This window comes from Delphinus delphis, chromosome 10 (genome assembly GCF_949987515.2).
Source record: "Delphinus delphis chromosome 10, mDelDel1.2, whole genome shotgun sequence".
Classification (NCBI taxonomy): domain Eukaryota; kingdom Metazoa; phylum Chordata; class Mammalia; order Artiodactyla; family Delphinidae; genus Delphinus; species Delphinus delphis.
In genome coordinates, this window is record NC_082692.2 from 21,670,800 (window position 1) to 21,687,942 (window position 17,143).

At 42.4% G+C, this 17,143-nt stretch overlaps 1 protein-coding gene across 2 annotated transcripts; it reads left to right on the plus strand.

Annotated features, from left to right (window-relative positions):
• Positions 1 to 637: 637 nt before the first annotated feature.
• ZNF165 (zinc finger protein 165) lies at positions 638 to 12,627 on the plus strand. Of its 2 annotated transcripts, XM_060023418.1 has the most exons (5): positions 638 to 1,484; positions 5,187 to 5,669; positions 6,014 to 6,152; positions 8,305 to 8,433; positions 12,007 to 12,627. In XM_060023418.1, the coding sequence occupies exons 2-5, from the start codon at positions 5,259 to 5,261 to the stop codon at positions 12,213 to 12,215; spliced, it is 888 nt and encodes a 295-aa protein (XP_059879401.1). In that variant the 5' UTR covers positions 638 to 1,484; positions 5,187 to 5,258; the 3' UTR covers positions 12,216 to 12,627. The 2 variants fall into 2 exon arrangements, with proteins under 2 accessions (XP_059879401.1, XP_059879400.1); XM_060023417.1 differs by lacking the exon at positions 12,007 to 12,627 and having other exon boundaries at positions 8,305 to 9,269.
• The last annotated feature ends 4,516 nt before the right edge of the window (positions 12,628 to 17,143 follow it).

Consider the following 17,143-nt stretch of genomic DNA (forward strand, 5'->3'; position numbering starts at 1 on the left):
ATTGTCTCCTTTTTGTTACCGAGTCCAAGATCGCTCTGCTCATTGCAAGACAGGGCAATAAATCGGGAGACGAGGTGTTGAGGCAAGGAATAGCAACTTTACTCGGAAAGCTGGGCGTCTGAGAAGATGGCAGACTAATGTCCTAGAGAACCATCTCATTAGGGTCTGGATGCTAGTTTCTTTTATAGAAGGGGGTGGGGAGGCGGAGGTTAGGAAATAAAGTTAAAAGGCCATAAGTCCTGCAAAATATCCCCTGGTTTGACCAGCCTCGGGTAGGGGATGTGTTCATTTCTTCTTTCTTGCAGCCATTCACAGGTGAGCAGAGTCAGAATGTTTCCCTGTGAGCCGAACAAAAGCTGTGACAAAGCAAGAGAGAGGCATGGACATATATACACTAACAAACGTAAAATAGATAGGTAGTGGGAAGCAGCCGCATAGCACAGGGATATCAGCTCGGTGCTTTGTGACCGCCTGGAGGGGTGGGATGGGGAGGGTGGGAGGGAGGGAGACGCAAGAGGGAAGAGATATGGTAACATATGTATAACTGATTCACTTTGTTATAAAGCAGAAACTAACACACCATTGTAAAGCAATTATACCCCAATAAAGATGTTAAAAAAAGTTTACTGCGGTAATCCAAAAGAGAGATAATAGTGTTATCAACCCATATTAGGAGAAAGGATGAACACAATGCTATGTTCACAAATGGAATATTATACAGTAATGAAAATGAATTTTAACTCAACAATATGGGTATATCTTAACTTATTGAGTGAAAAGAAGCAAATTCAGATTACCTATGACATGATGCCTTTCAGACAAAAACAACTAAAATTAAAAGCCTATATTGTTTGGCCATGTGTATGTATCAAGCAGAACTATCTTTTCAATAAGTAAGGGGACACAAAATACAGAGGGAGACAAGAGAAAGAGTTGTAGGAAAGGTTAGGTTATTGTCAACGTTCTGGTTCTTATAGATTTGGTAATGGATTAAAGAATGTTCACAATTTAGGGTAACGCAAAGTCTTAAACCAGGCGTTATGATTAACCCCGTTTTGCATATCTGCGGTCCACCCGGGTTAGGGACAAACCAAGGATTTGGGAAAAGTTTCCCATAAGTCCAAAGGTGAAGTTTGAGCCGCGTCCCTGCTGCGTGGGCTTCCATTTCACGGCCCCATACTGAAATGGGATGAAGTCAAGGATGAGGCCCACATGGGAGCTATAGAGGCAAGCTTATTACTACAAAGAGAAGAAAAGACGCCTTCTCCTTCAAAGTCTGAGGACTTCAAGACCGTAGCGAAGACGCCTGGGAAATGGAGTCCCGGCTCCTGAGGAGATCCGAAGGCTTCTGGGAAGCGCAGTCCAAAGCCGGCCTGTCTCCTTCTGCGCAGCCTCGAAAGTCTCTGTGGAAGGACGCCTGGGGGCGTATTGCAGCTCCGTCCTTCCACCGGAAGTGTCCGATCGGAACCAGCCCTGTGGGAGAGGTGAGTCCGGCTCTGGGGCCTCAGATGTCCGGCCCTTTGTCCCCTTTAAACACCCAGTCCCTATCATGTTACCTTCGGGATTGCAGCAGCCCTGTGGCGCTCTGGACCGGGACCTCAGGGGAATCCCGAGGAAAGGTGGAACTAGGTTTGGCGTGGGGAGAGCGTTCGCGCCCTCCTATTTCGGGAAAGAATATGGGTTTTCATAGTTACCTCCGCCGCGCGTGATGTCATCGTTGAGGGCTAAGAGGGCGTGGTTGGGGGGGGCTCGGGCATTCCTGCTTGCGGAGATTATAGGGTCACTGGTAAGAGGAGTGGCCTGACCCAGTCGGGCAAGGCGAGGAAGGGTGGCATCTGTCTTGGATCGGCTGCGTTCTGCCAGAAGAAAACTGCCCCACGGTCCGCCCCTGACTCCTGCTTCTCATGGGAGGAGTAATCTGCCTTTTCGCAGGAAAAGTGGGGACATCCCGGCATCCTCATGAAATTTACTCACGCAATAAATATTTAGTAAGTGTTTCCTGTGTAGCGGGGAGGCCGCGAAGCCAATATTGAAACCAATATCTCGTTCTAGAATGAGAGAAGACAGCAAATCAGGCAGTTGTAAGACTGTAAAGTGCCTCAATTTGAGAAACACAAGGTGCTGTGAGAGCTGTGAATCCCCTGCTCTCTGGATTTCCCCTAACTGCCATCCCTCCGCCAACAAAACTACCCCCCCACCCCCGTCCTCCTCCTACCCCAACATACACACCCAGAGCCTACCCATTCACCAGGAACCTACTCATCCAACAGGAAGCCTGCACTTTACGAAACTTCCACCTTTCCCAACGTAACTAATTACTCCCTACTCTCTGTCCTAATGGCATTTGTTTACATATCTGCTTAGCTATTTTTGTAACTCTGCTACAACACAATGATTGTAAAGCACTAGATGCTCAATAAATGTTTATTAGCTTGAGATTAGTAAGACATTTGAAACCCAGCTTTAGGGGGTATATATCAAATCCTTGAGAACTAGATGATTTTATCTACAGTTGTGGACTGTTTTAAGTGGATGAGAAGTGATTAAACATCTGAAGACAGAACTTTCAGCTATGTGAGGAGATAACATATGTTGTAGAATCAGCTGCTTAGCATGATAATTTAAGTTTAAGCTAGGAATTGTGGATTCTGTAGGCCTACTTTACTGTTCATCTTCCTACGCTAAATGAGGTAATGCCCATAAAGATTTAAGACACTACCTGGTAAACATTTAACACGTCTAGGAAACATAACAAGAAGTGAACTTAGGTCTCTATATCAAAAGAATGTCCCAATAAATTATGAAAGATTGAGACTGATATATATACCATAGCTCTAACCCCCCATTTTCCTCCTCTATCATTGCTAAATTTTGTTCTTACTTTCACCCCCTCAAACTCTGTTTTCCAAGATTCAATCTGAGCCTGTGATCTTCATTTCATACTCTTGGACAATTATCCTCAATATTTATCTTTAACTGCCCTTTCCATGGATCTTATCTAAATTTGTGTTTCCATTCCTAACTCCTTTCCATTAAAATCTCTTAATATCTGTTGGAAATGTTTTTCTAAGTGGACGTCTCATCATCTAAAATACAGAGTATCCAAAAGACAAAGCAATTAGGAAACTCAAATTTCCTAATTTACATTTTTATCTAATAAATCAACAAATGTGGGAACTTAAGAATAAATATTAATAAATATTAATAATGCTCCTTAACCTCATGGAGCTCCAGTCAACTGATGAAAAAAAAAGAAAAAGAAAACAAACAACTAAAAATAATACAGGTTAATATGTGTTGCATCCACAGATGTTGTTTTAGGAACTGTAGGAACTCAGTAGAGTTGGTGAATTCCTTATAAGAGGTAGTGCAATTCTTAGTCACTCCAATTACACCCTGCAAGCTGGTCTCATTATCAATCTGCTGTTCTTTCCCACTTCCTCAACTCTTTGCTCTCCCTTCCTTTTTGCCTTTCTGGATCTTTCTCATCCTTTATTGTCCAGTTTAAGCCCCACCACCTGTAGGAAATATTTGCACACATACACACACATTCCTTCCTTACCTCAGAGCTCTTAAGATATTCAGTGTCTCTACCATGCAATTTGTTTAGTACTTCGGCTTTCAACATTTATCAAACATTTTCAATGTGTGTGTCACGTGAAACTTGTTTTGTTATTTAAATGTTTTGTATCCATGTGTGTTTTATGTCATTTCTTTCCAACTATTTTGCAAACTCAAATACTATTTTTTAAATTCCTTATATATGTACATCAGAATAGAGAATATCTAGGCATACCCCATACTAACCAGGTCAGCATATCCAGGGGCAGGGCCAAGGAATCTGTTTCTAACAAAGTTCCCACATGACAGTTAGGCAGTGAGCTCAGCTCTGAATTCAACTTTCTTGGAAACCACTGCCATATAACTTCTAGCCCAATGCTTTGCTGTGTTAAGATTCTTAATAACATACATGGCTGTGCAAGAGTCAGTAGTCAGCTTGGTGAAATGTTGAGTAGAAGAACATGAAAGATTGGTACTTGTATTTTGCTATTGTACTCTGGGGCTTCACCTCTCAATTCCTTTATTCAGTTTTCAGTCCAGACACCAGACTGACCATTCCAAAGTGCTGATAAGACTTGAGGAACTCACATCTTACAAAAAGACTAACAAAAGACTGATAAGCAAGTCTTGGCGCTGGTTTATTATAATTTACTGGTGATACGATAGGCCTCAATGTCCAGGACATAGACTGAGCCATGAAACCAGAAAGGCAGAGAAGGAATTGTTGGGACAAAAGGAAACCTACCTGAGACTTTTGGGGAAGAAGCTAGTTACACTGACTGAAATTGTTAACCTCTGGCTGTCAAGAAAAGTTGCCCTATTTTATTATTTAAGAGATTTATAAGTAATCCTAGTTCCACATTCTGAATAGATAATTATAACATTCTAAGCTTGTATTTCCCCCACACTTTTATGAGTATAGTAGCCTCTTTATGTTTCTATCTTTTCATATTGGTCCATCCTAGAAATAAACAATATATCTCCACAAACAGTATTTGTCAGGCCATTCTGCTCAGAAGCTTTTGTTGGCTCCCCAGTGCCTAAAAGATAAACTCTGAATTCATGAACTTGACATTTGAAGCTTTCTTCAATAGGGCCTTTGTCTTTATAATTTCCTTATACAAACTTACTGACATTTGCTTTCCCACTTCTGTGTTCCTACCATTAACCAGTTGTTCAAGCTGTTCCTTGCTTGTAATTTCCTATTTCTTTCTCCCACATCCTAGTCAAATCCTATCCATTCATCAGAAGGTAGTTTTTTAATTAAGCTTCTGACCATTGTAACCTACTGTGCTCTTTTCCATCTCCAACTTTATGAAGCACTTCTGTCATTTTTCTGTTTTGATGGTTATTTTCTTTATGACTAATAAATAATTTAATTGCATGTGACAAGTTACCATTCAATATTGCCTTATATTTATATTGTCTTATATTTAATATTTGTAATTTAAATTATCTTATTTTTAAAATAAAAATTTAAGCTGCTTTTAGGTAGAGATTATGCAACAGTTGTATTCCACAAAACAGGTATTTTAGTGCTTTTAAGTGTATAATGAAGAATAACTATTTCTATGATGTGATATTTTGTCTTCCTAGACAGTAATAACAATTTTTTTATCCCTCAGGAGAGCTCTTTAAACTAAAAAAGGCCTTTCACAGAGCAGAAGTGGGATTCTGATCATACATTTTATCTCAGGATGACAACAGAATCAAAGAAAGCTGCAGCTCAGAACCTTCAAGAGGATGAAGAACTTCTGATAGTGAAGATTGAAGAGGAAGATTTTGTCTGGAAGCAGGACACTTGCTTACAGAGAAGTGATACCTTCAGCCAGGAGCTCTGCCGGCAGCTGTTCAGGCAGTTCTGCTACCAGGATTCCCCAGGACCCCGCGAGGCACTGAACCGGCTGCGAGAGCTCTGCTGTCAGTGGCTGAAGCCAGAAACCCACACCAAGGAGCAGATCCTGGAGCTACTGGTGCTAGAGCAGTTCCTGACCATCCTGCCAGGGGATCTACAGGCTTGGGTGCATGAACGTTACCCAGAGACTGGAGAGGAGGCAGTGACCATACTGGAAGATTTAGAGAGAGGCACTGATGAAGCAGTACTCCAGGTACAAAGGGGATGGGAGATCTAAGACCTCCAGGATGGGTGGAGTCCCACAAAGGGAGAAAAGGGCCTGAGATTGATATCTAGTGAGCTTTGTAGGAACTCGTAGTTCAGTATGCAGTTATGTCTCCTTCCATCTCTGTTTGGTACCATACTACCTTTTATAATTGAGTCAGACTTAATTCTTCCTTCCCCAGTTTTATATTATTGAGTTGACCAAAAAGTTTGTTCAATCCGAACGAACTTTTTGGCCAACCCAATACTACAGGAGGTTCTCTTTGGTTTTGGAAGATGTTTAATACCAACAGGGATTCTCTCGTAAGCTCAAATGTACTTTGTTTTTCTCAGATTCCAGTCTGTGGACATGGACAAGAACTATTCAGGAGAAAAGTGGCACCCCCTGGACCACCACTTAGTGTCCAGTTCCAGCCAGTGAACACCAAGGTCCTTCATGGTGCTTCAGAACCCCAACTCCTACTGGACCGTGGTAAGGGACAATACTCTCTGTGGTGCACGTCCCTGAAGAACTGGGACAGTGAACCTCCCTTCTCATGTTAGTCTTCATAACTGTAGATGGTCCCTTCCTTTATTACTTCATGAGAAATTGAGAAGTTTTTTCTTGTGTGTCATTGGCCAACCAGAAAAAGAGAGAGAAAACTTTGTTTCTTATCCAAAATGTCTCCTTTTTTTCATTTGTTCTTTATCCATAATATTTCCAAAACATGAGATGTTTTCATGTTATGAGCAAGTTAAAGCAAAGAAAATGAATGAGTTGAGATGTCAGGGAATGAGAAAAGAAGCAAAAGGGAAAGAAACACATTCACAGAAACAAAACATGTTCATAGAGAAGCACGTACAATGATAGAGAAAAAGAGAGGCAAATATGTGATGATATACTCAGAAATAGAATATAATTCACAGATACATAGAACAAGATCCATATTGTTGCCTTTGTTTATTTTACTTTCGGTTTTACAAAGCTCTTTTATGTTCTTATAGAAAGTTGGCCATACTTGCACTGACTACCTCCACAGAATCCTCATTGCTATTCAAAAACTCATTGTTTAAAAAGTTCATGGACTTAATATCACTTTAGGTGTATAGGGTCCCAAAAATAAACCCAAGAGTAAATTACAGTAATTTTTTTTAAATTACCCAAATTCTGCTTTCAAGTTTGCTCTGGAAACATTTCCGTTCACCCCACCTAAAATTGTAAATTTTCCCACCCTAAGACCAGCACTGCCTAACCCCCTTTACTGCCTAGCTTATTCTACACAAAGGACACCCTATAACAAAGAGGGGCTGCTTGATTCCAGCATAATATAGAGTCATGAGCACAGTATATGGTTGATGAGCTAGAAGGTAGGAATTTTGAGGACTAGATCATAGTCCTGGAAACCAGTCTGAAGAGCTCAGGTGTGTCGTAGAAGAGATTAAGGGTTTCTGAGTAGGGTGTAAGAGGATGACAGGGTTTGTTGTTGTTGTTGTTTTATTTTTGGCTGCATTGGGTCTTTGTTGCTGTGCGCGGGCTTTCTCTAGTTGCAGCGAGCTGGGGCTACTCTTCGTTGCGGTGCATGGGCTTCTCATTGCGGTGGCTTCTCTTGTTGCGGAGCATGGACTCTAGGTGCATGGGCTTCAGTAGCTGTGGCACATGGGCTCAGTAGTTGTGGCTCACGGGCTCTAGAGCACAGGCTCAGTAGTTGTGGTGCACAGGCTTCAGTAGCTGTGGCACATGGGCTCAGTAGTTGTGGCTCGCGGGCTCTAGAGCACAGGCTCAGTAGTTGTGGTGCACGGACAGTTGCTCCGCAGCATGTGAGATCTTCCCAGACCAGGGCTGGAACCCATGTCCCCTGCATTGGCAGGCAGATTTTTAACCACTGCACCACTAGGGAAGTCCCAGGATGACTGGGTTTAATGACAATTAGTCTGGTAAGGGTATTTAGGATGACTGGGAAGAAGAATAGCTCAGAGTCAGAACAGCAAGGAGGCTGTTACAGTTATCTAAACAGGAAGCGGTGAGGTTCTATAGTAACAGAAATGTAAAGAAAGGGAAGTATATAGGGGACATTTAGCAGAAGTGACAGAATTTGATTATCCATGAATGATGAAGAAGAAATGGAAGGGTGGATTGGATGGATAGATGGATGGAGGTTTCTCCCACCACATACATACCTCAGAGTCATTATAACTTTACTTTTCTCAATGCATCTATGTCCTCATCTGCTCTCTTTGAGATTATGCCTCCGTTTCATCCTCTAAGCCTAACACTAGAAATATCATAGACCCAAAGTTCCTCAAGAGCCCTCTCAGTCACATTGCGTAGTTCTTTCTCCTTACTTTGTTCCCCACCCCCATTCTTGCTGGTGGTGATCCTCTTCCTAATCTTTTCTGTTGTATCTGCTCATCCTCGGATGTCTGTTTCCTCTCTCTGCCAACCACTGCATAAATAACTTGCTTTTACCAATTTTTCTTTCTTTTATATCCTCATCCATCAGTCCTCTAATTCCAAAGGCCACACATTTTTAGAGTGGCCAAATGAAGTACTAATAGGTAACCATCTTGCGTGTACCTCAAAGTTTTATTTTCTATCAGCTCAGCAAACAGGTATTTACCCCTTTATTTTTTCATCATTATTTTAGATAATGAGAGTGAAAACAGTGGATCCGTGCCAAAGCTGGAAATTTATGAGAGAATGGAATCGCAGAGAATTATATCAGGAAGAATTTCAGGATTTGTGTCAGAAGGATCTGCTGAGCCTCAAGACATCTGTAAGTCTAAAGGCAGGTTAAAGAGACAACAGGAAAAAGAATCAGGGGAGTCTCAAAAACCATCATCAGCTCAGGATGGAGGTTTTAGTAAAATCCTCACCCACAAAAATACACTTACAGGTGAAATAATAAGCCATGATTGTTGTGAGAGAAGCTTAAATCTGAACTCAAATGAATTTTCACACCAGAAATCTTGTAAACACAGTACCTATGACCAAAGTTTCAAATGGAATTCAGATTTTATTAAGCATCAAAGAATTTATGCTGGAGAAAAAATCCACCACTATGGAAAATCTCTCAAGAGCCCAAACCTTATTAAACATGCAGCAATTTTCAGTGGAGAGAAAACCCATCAGTGTAATGAATGTGGGAAAGCTTTCAGACACAGCTCAAAACTTATTAGGCATCAGAGAATCCACACTGGAGAGAGACCTTATGAATGTAATGAGTGTGGGAAAGGCTTTGGGGGGAGCTCAGATCTTATTAGACACCAGAGGATTCACACTGGGGAAAGACCCTTTGAATGCAAAGAATGTGGGAGAGCATTCAGCCTGAACTCACATCTTATCCTGCATCAGAGAATTCACACCAGAGAGAAACCCTATGAATGTAGTGAATGTGGGAAAACCTTCAGAGTGAGCTCACACCTTATTCGACACCTGAGAATCCACACTGGAGAGAAACCCTATGAATGCAGTGAGTGTGGGAGAGCCTTCAGTCAGAGCTCACACCTTAGTCAACATCAGAGAATTCACAAGAGGGAAAACCTATTAATGTAAAGAACTTAAATTCATAAGGAAATAGAAAAACGTGAAAAACATTGAATAAAAGATAAATACTGGGTGAGATGAATGACTGTAAGACCAATGTCTCTTTATTCTCTCTCTCATTCTCAGTTTTCTGTTCTGCATATGATCTTCACCTCTGTGTGTCTGCTTTCTGTGAGACAGTGGTTGTACCTCTTCCGTTGACTGCTAAAATCAAACCAAAATAGCAGAATTTGGGGGAGGCTAATAAATGGGTTAGTCTATGGCAATGAAAATAAAAAAGAGAACGCTCTTGGGAAATAACCATGATTACAGTGTGGGGGGAAGAAGATTCAGGTAAAGAGACTGATCATCAACTCTAGTTAATGATTCTCCACAAGAGGAGGTAGGCTAAGCCCAGGAGTGGAATAGCTTGAGCAACGTACTGCAGAACAGTTCTTTTGGAAGATTCCTTTAAAGAATGAAGACACAGCACAACTAAATTAGATAGTCATGTCAAACAAGAGGACATATGCAGTGGTGGCATTCCAATATGTAAGCCAAAATCTGTGTTCAGAGGTCATGCCAGGAAGTGAACAACTGGAAGAGCATTTAAAGCAAGAGACCATAATCCAGAGATTCAAATAAGACAGGAGGGGAATAGAAGCAAATTAGGCAAGAGCTAGGGTTAGAGGTAAGGAAAGGTGTTCAAATTGAACTAAACCTTAGAATTTGGAGGAGATACACAGTAGTATAACTGGGATTTTACTGCCACGTACGCTGTGGGGTTTTTGGCACCTTCCTGGGTAGGTGGATAGAGAGTGTAGTTCTGGGGAGCTCTCTTGACAGAAATAGGGTTCTCTGGCTACTGACAATTGTGGAAGAGGGCTGAAGGAATTAGTACTAAAAATATAGGTCCCGAAACTTTATTTCATCGCTGCTGGCTGCTATTCTCTCCAAAAAAGACCTAGAGGAGAGTGTAGAAAGGGTAGGTATCTGAGAGAAGAGTGGAGAGGAATCTGCAACAAGTTGGAACTCTACCAATGATTTCAGTATATAAAGGTGAATCCTGCTCTACTTGTTTTACCTTTTAGATGAGGCTCATTTGAACTAATATGAGAAATAAAAACATATTTAAGGTCTAAATATTCTATAGTATATAATGCTTTTATATGAAAACTCTGGCTAGAAACAGAACTCCCATATGAGAAGTATAATCTAATGAACAAAATTTTCCACTAAGAGGCTTTATAAAAAAAAGTCTTAGCATTTATTTTTCAATGACCTTGAACTAGAAATGTCCTGATAGGATCTAAATAACCCAATATTTGTTTTAAGGTAATGTTGAACCTATAGTTTCTATTTACAGGCACTGTGCTGATAAAACCTGTCTCATGATTGTACAAATGCTGTTATTTTTACCATTTTATTTTATTTTATTTCCCATTTTATAGTTGAGAAAACTGAGCTGTAAAGTATCTGGCACAAGAACACATAGTAAATGGTGGAAGCGGGATATAAACACACATACTATTCCAGTGCCCTAGTTCTTAACCTTAACCTTCACTATGTCACTGACAGTATGACAACGGGATATAAAATTAGAAAAGATAGTACTGGGGAATTCCCTGGTTGCCCAATGGTTAGGACTTGGTGCTTTCACTGCAGGGGGGCCGGGATTCAATCCCTGGTCCGGGAAACAAGATCCCGCAAGGCGCTCGGCGCAGCAACACAATTTTAAAGTTAGGGGGAAGGGGTTTGTATATCACCCTTTTAGAACACTAATTCACCATACATTTTAAAATCAAGGCGGCAGCAGGGACCTGGTAGGCTAGGCAGCGACTTTGCCCTGAAGGCCCCGAGAGACTACCACGAAGACTACCGCCCGCCTGGTTAGCGGGCATTTGGGCTTGCGTGGCCCGGGGGCTGTTGCCCAGGGTTTCAGGGCTTCTGTTGAGTTTCAGGAACAGGATTCCAGAGGTGAAGGCGGCAGCTACAGGAAGGGGCTGCGACTTCAGATTGCCCCCCCTCACACCACGCCACACACATGCACACTCACACACCTGTTTATGTTGCTAGTGAACATCTGCACACCATTTGATCATTTACTGATCATGATCAGAAGTCTTATCTGTAGATTTATTTGTAGTAGAAAACACCAGCATGCTTGGTTTGGTATTTCTGATTTCATCCCTTTGTGGCCAAGCTTCACATTGTTTCCAAATTATAAATTGTATTGTTTGTCTTGCCAAGTTTGTGCTTTCTGTCACATGTGACAAAATTCACCAGAATTGTCAGTTTTCCTTTTGAATTAATATTTTATTGGTTCATTCAATGAGTTTCAAGATGACTAGTCTTCTTTTAACCTCAGTTAAAGATTTCAGTAACCCTTGGCATTTCTCTACGTTAGTAATGATTTATTTTGCCTTAGGAATGACCCCAACACATCAGCCCCAGGGACAATCCCCTTGAAGCAGAGACTGCCATATACCCCCAACCCTTGGAGTAAGAGTTTACTCAAACTGTCATAGGCCATACTGGCTGCAGCTTTGGCTATTAAATACCAAAAGGAACAGAATAGTCTCCTGACAGTAAAAGAGGAGGACAACACTACTGTGGGAGCAAGGCTGCAAACCTTCAGTCTCTACTCACCCTGACTAGATATATTAGTCTCCGTGTTTCTACTTCCTCTTGAGGATGGAATAAGACTGTGCACATTCTTTGTCTATTGTACGCCCTGAGAACTGTTCCCTAAGATGTCTTTCTAAGGTATTAACTCTTGTTCAGTCATTGAGTCTTTCACACCCCAACCATATCTTGTTTCCAGGCTGTAGCCAGTGCCTGTGGAATGGGAGTGCATTCCGAATTTCATCATCAAGCGACACAGAAGCCACCAACTATTCCTTTCCAGACTATGAAAAAGACAGCTTAAATGGGAATATCCAGAATTCCAGGCCATTCACGAGCAAGGTGAACATCAGAATCCATCTTGAGAAGAAGGGAGTGGTTGAAAGCTCTGACAGTTATCCAGGTTGAACAGCATCAGGAACACTTAGACATAGGAAACACCATGCTGAATCAGACTGAATATCCATCCTCTCAGGTACTGCATTCCAGCTTGGGTTGCATCAACAAAGGACATGATGCAGAATAACACAGTGCTGTCCTCCCTGTTATCAGCATCAGCAGGAAGCTATGCAACTGCTTTCCTAAATTCATTTAAAACCTATTCCTGGGGCTTCCCTGGTGGCACAGTGGTTGAGAGTCCGCCTGCCGATGCAGGGGACACGGGTTTATGCCCCGGTCCGGGAGGATCCCACATGCCGCGGAGGGGCTGGGCCCGTGAGCCATGGCCGCTGAGCCTGCGCGTCCGGAGGCTGTGCTCCGCAGTGGGAGAGGCCACAACAGTAAGAGGCCCGCGTACCGCAAAAAAGAAAAAAAAACTATTCCTGACTGATCTCATAAAATAAAAATTATCTTTATTTAAACCTATTTGTATTTTCATCATGTGTAATTTCATAGTCTAACCTCTACTGTACATTTAGTGCTTGCTCTGTAAAGTAAACGTACTCTTTTGTCTTAAAATTACCTTTTCTGACTCCCCTGTATCACCTAAAGCCATTTTGTACCCTCTTTCCTATTCCCTTATAATAGAAGCCACATCATCTACCTGATCTTTCAGACTCACCTAAGCCTTGTTTGTTTGAGTTTTTTCCTTTAGTCCCTGTAGTCTTAAAGGGTAAGAAATGATTCTAAAATATCTCCTAGATCTGTCCTCTTCAGTATTACCTCCTCAACTGAAGAAGGGCCCTTCTTCAATTTACCAGTTACCTGGAAGTCCTGCCATTTACAACAATATGGATGGACCTTGAGGGCATTATGCTAAGCGAGGTATATCAGACAGAGAAAGAAAAACACTGCATGACATCATTTATAGTTGGAATCTAAAAAAACTGAACTCATAGAAACAGAGTAGAATGGTTGTTACCAGGGGCTGCAGGTGGGGGAACTGGGGAGATGTTTGTCAGAGGATACAAACTTGTAGTTAGAAGGTTAATAAGTTCTAGGGATCTAATGCACAGCATTGTGATTATAGTTAGCAATACTGTATTATATACCTGAAAGTTGCTAAGAGGCTAGATCTTAAATGTGCTCATCACAAAAAAAGATGAGATAATTATGTGAAGTGATGGAGGTATTAGCTAACACTAAGGTAGTAATCACATTGCAATATATGTGTATCAAATCCAAATGTATGCCTTAAACTCACACAATGTTGTCAATTATATCTGAATTTTTAAAAAGACAAACACAAAAGTATTTTTAAATGTCAGTATCTTGAAATGGATTCACTCTGACATGAAACCATGTTTTCCCAAATCCCACTATTCATATGTCATGATTATTAGCTTTTAGATTAATAATAAATAAATGAAATTTTATTTTATTTATTTATTTTTTGGCTGCACCATGCAGCTTGTGGGATCTTAGTTCCGCTACCAGGGATCAAACCCAGGCCCACTGCAGTGAAAACGCTGAGTCCTAACCACTGGACTGCCAGAGAATTCCCATAAATGAAATTTTAAATTCATGCTATACCAAAAAATTGGATTTAAAAATGACTCTTCCTTTATTCTTTTCATTTTAAACCAAAATTTCTCAGTCTCAAACGTAACTTCTTCTTATAGACCCAAGTTTTGTTTTGTTTCCTGAAATTTAAAAAAAGTCTTAAAATATTAGAGCCCATCTTTCCCATCTGAAGGCACTGCTCTCCATATTTTTTAAAGAACGAATATTTGGTTGGAAAGACAGCAACCTTTATGTCTTCTGAATGTGAAATTTTTATAAAGGCATAATAACAAATGCTCTGCAATATATACCTTAGGAAAAAATTTTGGTTTATATTCTGGAAACACAATTGTAACCTGTTTCTTAAGTGGTATTTGTAAGGGTTTTTTTTTTTTTTAATATTTATTTATTTATTTGGATGTGCCGGGTCTTAGTTGCGGCCCGCAGGATCTTCATTGTCACATGCAGGATCTTTAGTTGTGGCATGTGAGATCTGGTTCCCTGACCAGGGATGGAACCCGGGCCCCCTGCACCGGGAGCACAGAGTCTTAACCACGGGACCACCAGGGAGGTCCCTGTAAGGTTTTAATATATATTTTATTTTTGTTTATTTCTTTAATATGTCATACTTTTTCTGTTCGTCCATTTTGCTTTGGCAGAGCCAATACTCACCTGTACTACAACATTCTTAGACCAGCACAGGAATGCATGTATTCAAGATACCTTCCACATGATACCTTGTTTTAACCTCATAATATCCTTACTCACCACAGTTAGAAGGTTTTTTTTTCTCCAGTATGGTTTCTCCTGTGCTTGATAAGATTTGAATTCCAGCTGAAAATTTTCCCACATTTATCACCTGTTTGTTTGAAGGCTTCTCCACAGTTGCATCCCTTGTAAGGTTCCCCACTGAGTCTGCTAGATGGGTAGTGCTAGCTTCAAATATGTGTGACTTACGCAGTCACACAGTGCCTTCGCACTCAGAAGTGTCCTGCTTTTAGAAGGTCAAGAGCTTGGTTTAATGCCCTGTTGTCACAGTCCTGAAATTCTTAACTTTATCGTTCAAACTGTGTTTTGTAAGTGAAGTAAAACAGGACAATAGAGCATATGGCTGAGCAGAGGATATGCTCCCGTTCACGTGTAGCATTTGTAATCCTCATGAGCACAAAATTCCAGTGGACCCACAATTCATGAAGAGTTCAGCAAGATGCAAAGTGAGTATGAAGTGGAGCAGAATAGGCTACCCAAAAATGTGCCACTTTGGAATGTGGATTATTTTGAGTTGAAAACTACCAAGACCCAGCAGACTCAGGAAAACTTTTACCTCTCCCTTAACTACCGGAAATAATTTAGACTGGGGGCCTGTGCTGGAAAACGAGCTATTAACAGAGATAATTTTTTTCATTTAAAAGACGTATCTGCATGGCAGGGCAAACATCTAATTACCAAACATCTGCTCTTCTTATCATCCTGTTAATTACCCTCCTCCCCTTTGAAGCCCCAGACCCCTATCCCATTCATTAGCTCAGGATGGCATGTAAGCCTCTCTTATCTTCAGGGCTCCTAGACATAAAAAATTAAATTTGTTTTTCTTCTGATAATCTGTTTTATGTCCATTTAATTATAAGACCAACCAAAGAACCTAGAAAGGTAGAAGGAAAATTTTTCTTCCCCAACACCTGCTTCCCACTCCACTTACCAACTTAAAAAGCCTGCAGAGTAGAAGTGTCCTTTACAAGCTACAGACCATCAGTTGTTAAATTTTTCCAGAAGACTCTATTCTCTACCTGGGGTTCTAATTTTCCTAAAGAAAACTTTTATAGTGTCCGAGCCCTGCAGCAGTCTCATATTTTAATGTCAATACACACGATAAGCCTGGAAATTGTCATTTTACCTTGAGCAGTGGTGGTCTCTCTCACTGTGGCCACGCTGTAGGGATCCCAGGACAGGTCTCGGTCACACATGCATGGGGTGCATCCTGTCCCTGGGCTGTGCAAACCTGGGCAGGTCACTTAAGCTTTTTGCGTGTTTCCGGGTTGTAAGTAGAACACACAGCACCGCACCCATCACAGCGTGCCTTAAGCCTCCTCCTTTCCTTTCCTCTCTTTGCGGCGCATTTATGATCCAGACGGAGTGACTGTACTGATGGGAACACTGCGGACACATTCTGGTTGCGCGATGTGCCTGCCTGGTAAATACATTCAGGTTGACGGGGGTCGGGATGGAGTGGGGGATGCTGTCCAGGGAGGCAGGTTGGCAGGGAGGGGAAGAGGACTCGGGGTCGGTGAACTGGAATTAGAGAAGTGATGCTCGGAGGGGAAGCGCGCCTAGGAAAGTCCCCGCCCGCTGCCCCGCGCGGGGTAGGGCGGAGGGACTCAACGACGCGGAGCTGGCGCTCGGACCCTCTTTTCAAGATGAGGCGAGTTACAAATCAAAACCCCACAGGCCTAGGCGTCCTGATGTGCAGACCTCGCTGCAGGCACGGGGCGCTCGGCCAAGCCAAACGGCTCGGACCTTCCCGAAGCCGGCGGAAGCGCAGGCGCAGGGCTGGGCCGGGTTCGCGGACGCACTTCCGTCGCCTGTAGGTCTGGGGCTCCGAGAGGCTGGGTAGGTCTGGGTGGCCGCCTTCCCCGGGCGCTGGTAAGACTGGCGGGAAGACGGCCCCCCGTCGGGGCCCGGGACCCCGAGGTCGGCTGGGCGCGGGTGGGAGGAGCCACCTCCTTGGTTAGTCGGCGCTGGAAGTGCCCTCGGAGACCCCGCAGCCGCCGGCGTTTCTAAGACTCGCACTCCTGGGTTACTGGCGCTAACACGAGTAGTTCTATTCTGACCACCCGTTTGTCCAACGTGGCCGCCTACTCCCGGAAGCCTTTTGTGGTCTGCCAGGTCCTTGTGGCTTGAAGGACACAGACAGCCGACACCTCCTGAGCCTTGGGCTAGTGATTGGTCACAATGATGTGCCAGTGCGGTAAATGAGAACGGGGTTTGTAGTCTAGACGGTTAACTCACTATATTGTCTTACTCTTTCGAAGATCCAAACCAGTGGAAGACATGTATAAGCGGCTCCATGTCCTTTATCTTGAATGATTCCTAAAACAATCTTTCTCCAAGCCCAGTCTAGAATCCCCTAAATTAACCTTTAGGGCCGGGAAGGTGAAGGTGTTTTGGAAAGTTGCCCATTGAGTAACAGATGCCAGGCACAGAGAAGGCACTAGAGGGCCTCCTTGCATCGTCCTATATTCTGTCCCCGGAAACCTAGAAGTGTACCTGAGCTCGAGGCGTGATCCCTGGAGCCAGCACCTGGATGACCAATTCACAGTGGTAACTGCATCCCTCTAACTGAGGTCTTACTAAGTGCCAGGCACTGAATTTAATTGATTCTCAAAATAACACTATGT

What these genes read in the sequence shown, in the direction of transcription:
- ZNF165 (XM_060023417.1), top strand. Translation starts at nt 5,259, where the DNA reads ATGACAACAGAATCAAAGAAAGCTGCAGCTCAGAACCTTCAAGAGGAT. An exon ending in CTGATGAAGCAGTACTCCAG is followed by an intron (nt 5,670 to 6,013) that starts GTACAAAGGGGA and finishes TGTTTTTCTCAG; the next exon opens with ATTCCAGTCTGTGGACATGG. An exon ending in CCAACTCCTACTGGACCGTG is followed by an intron (nt 6,153 to 8,304) that starts GTAAGGGACAAT and finishes TCATTATTTTAG; the next exon opens with ATAATGAGAGTGAAAACAGT.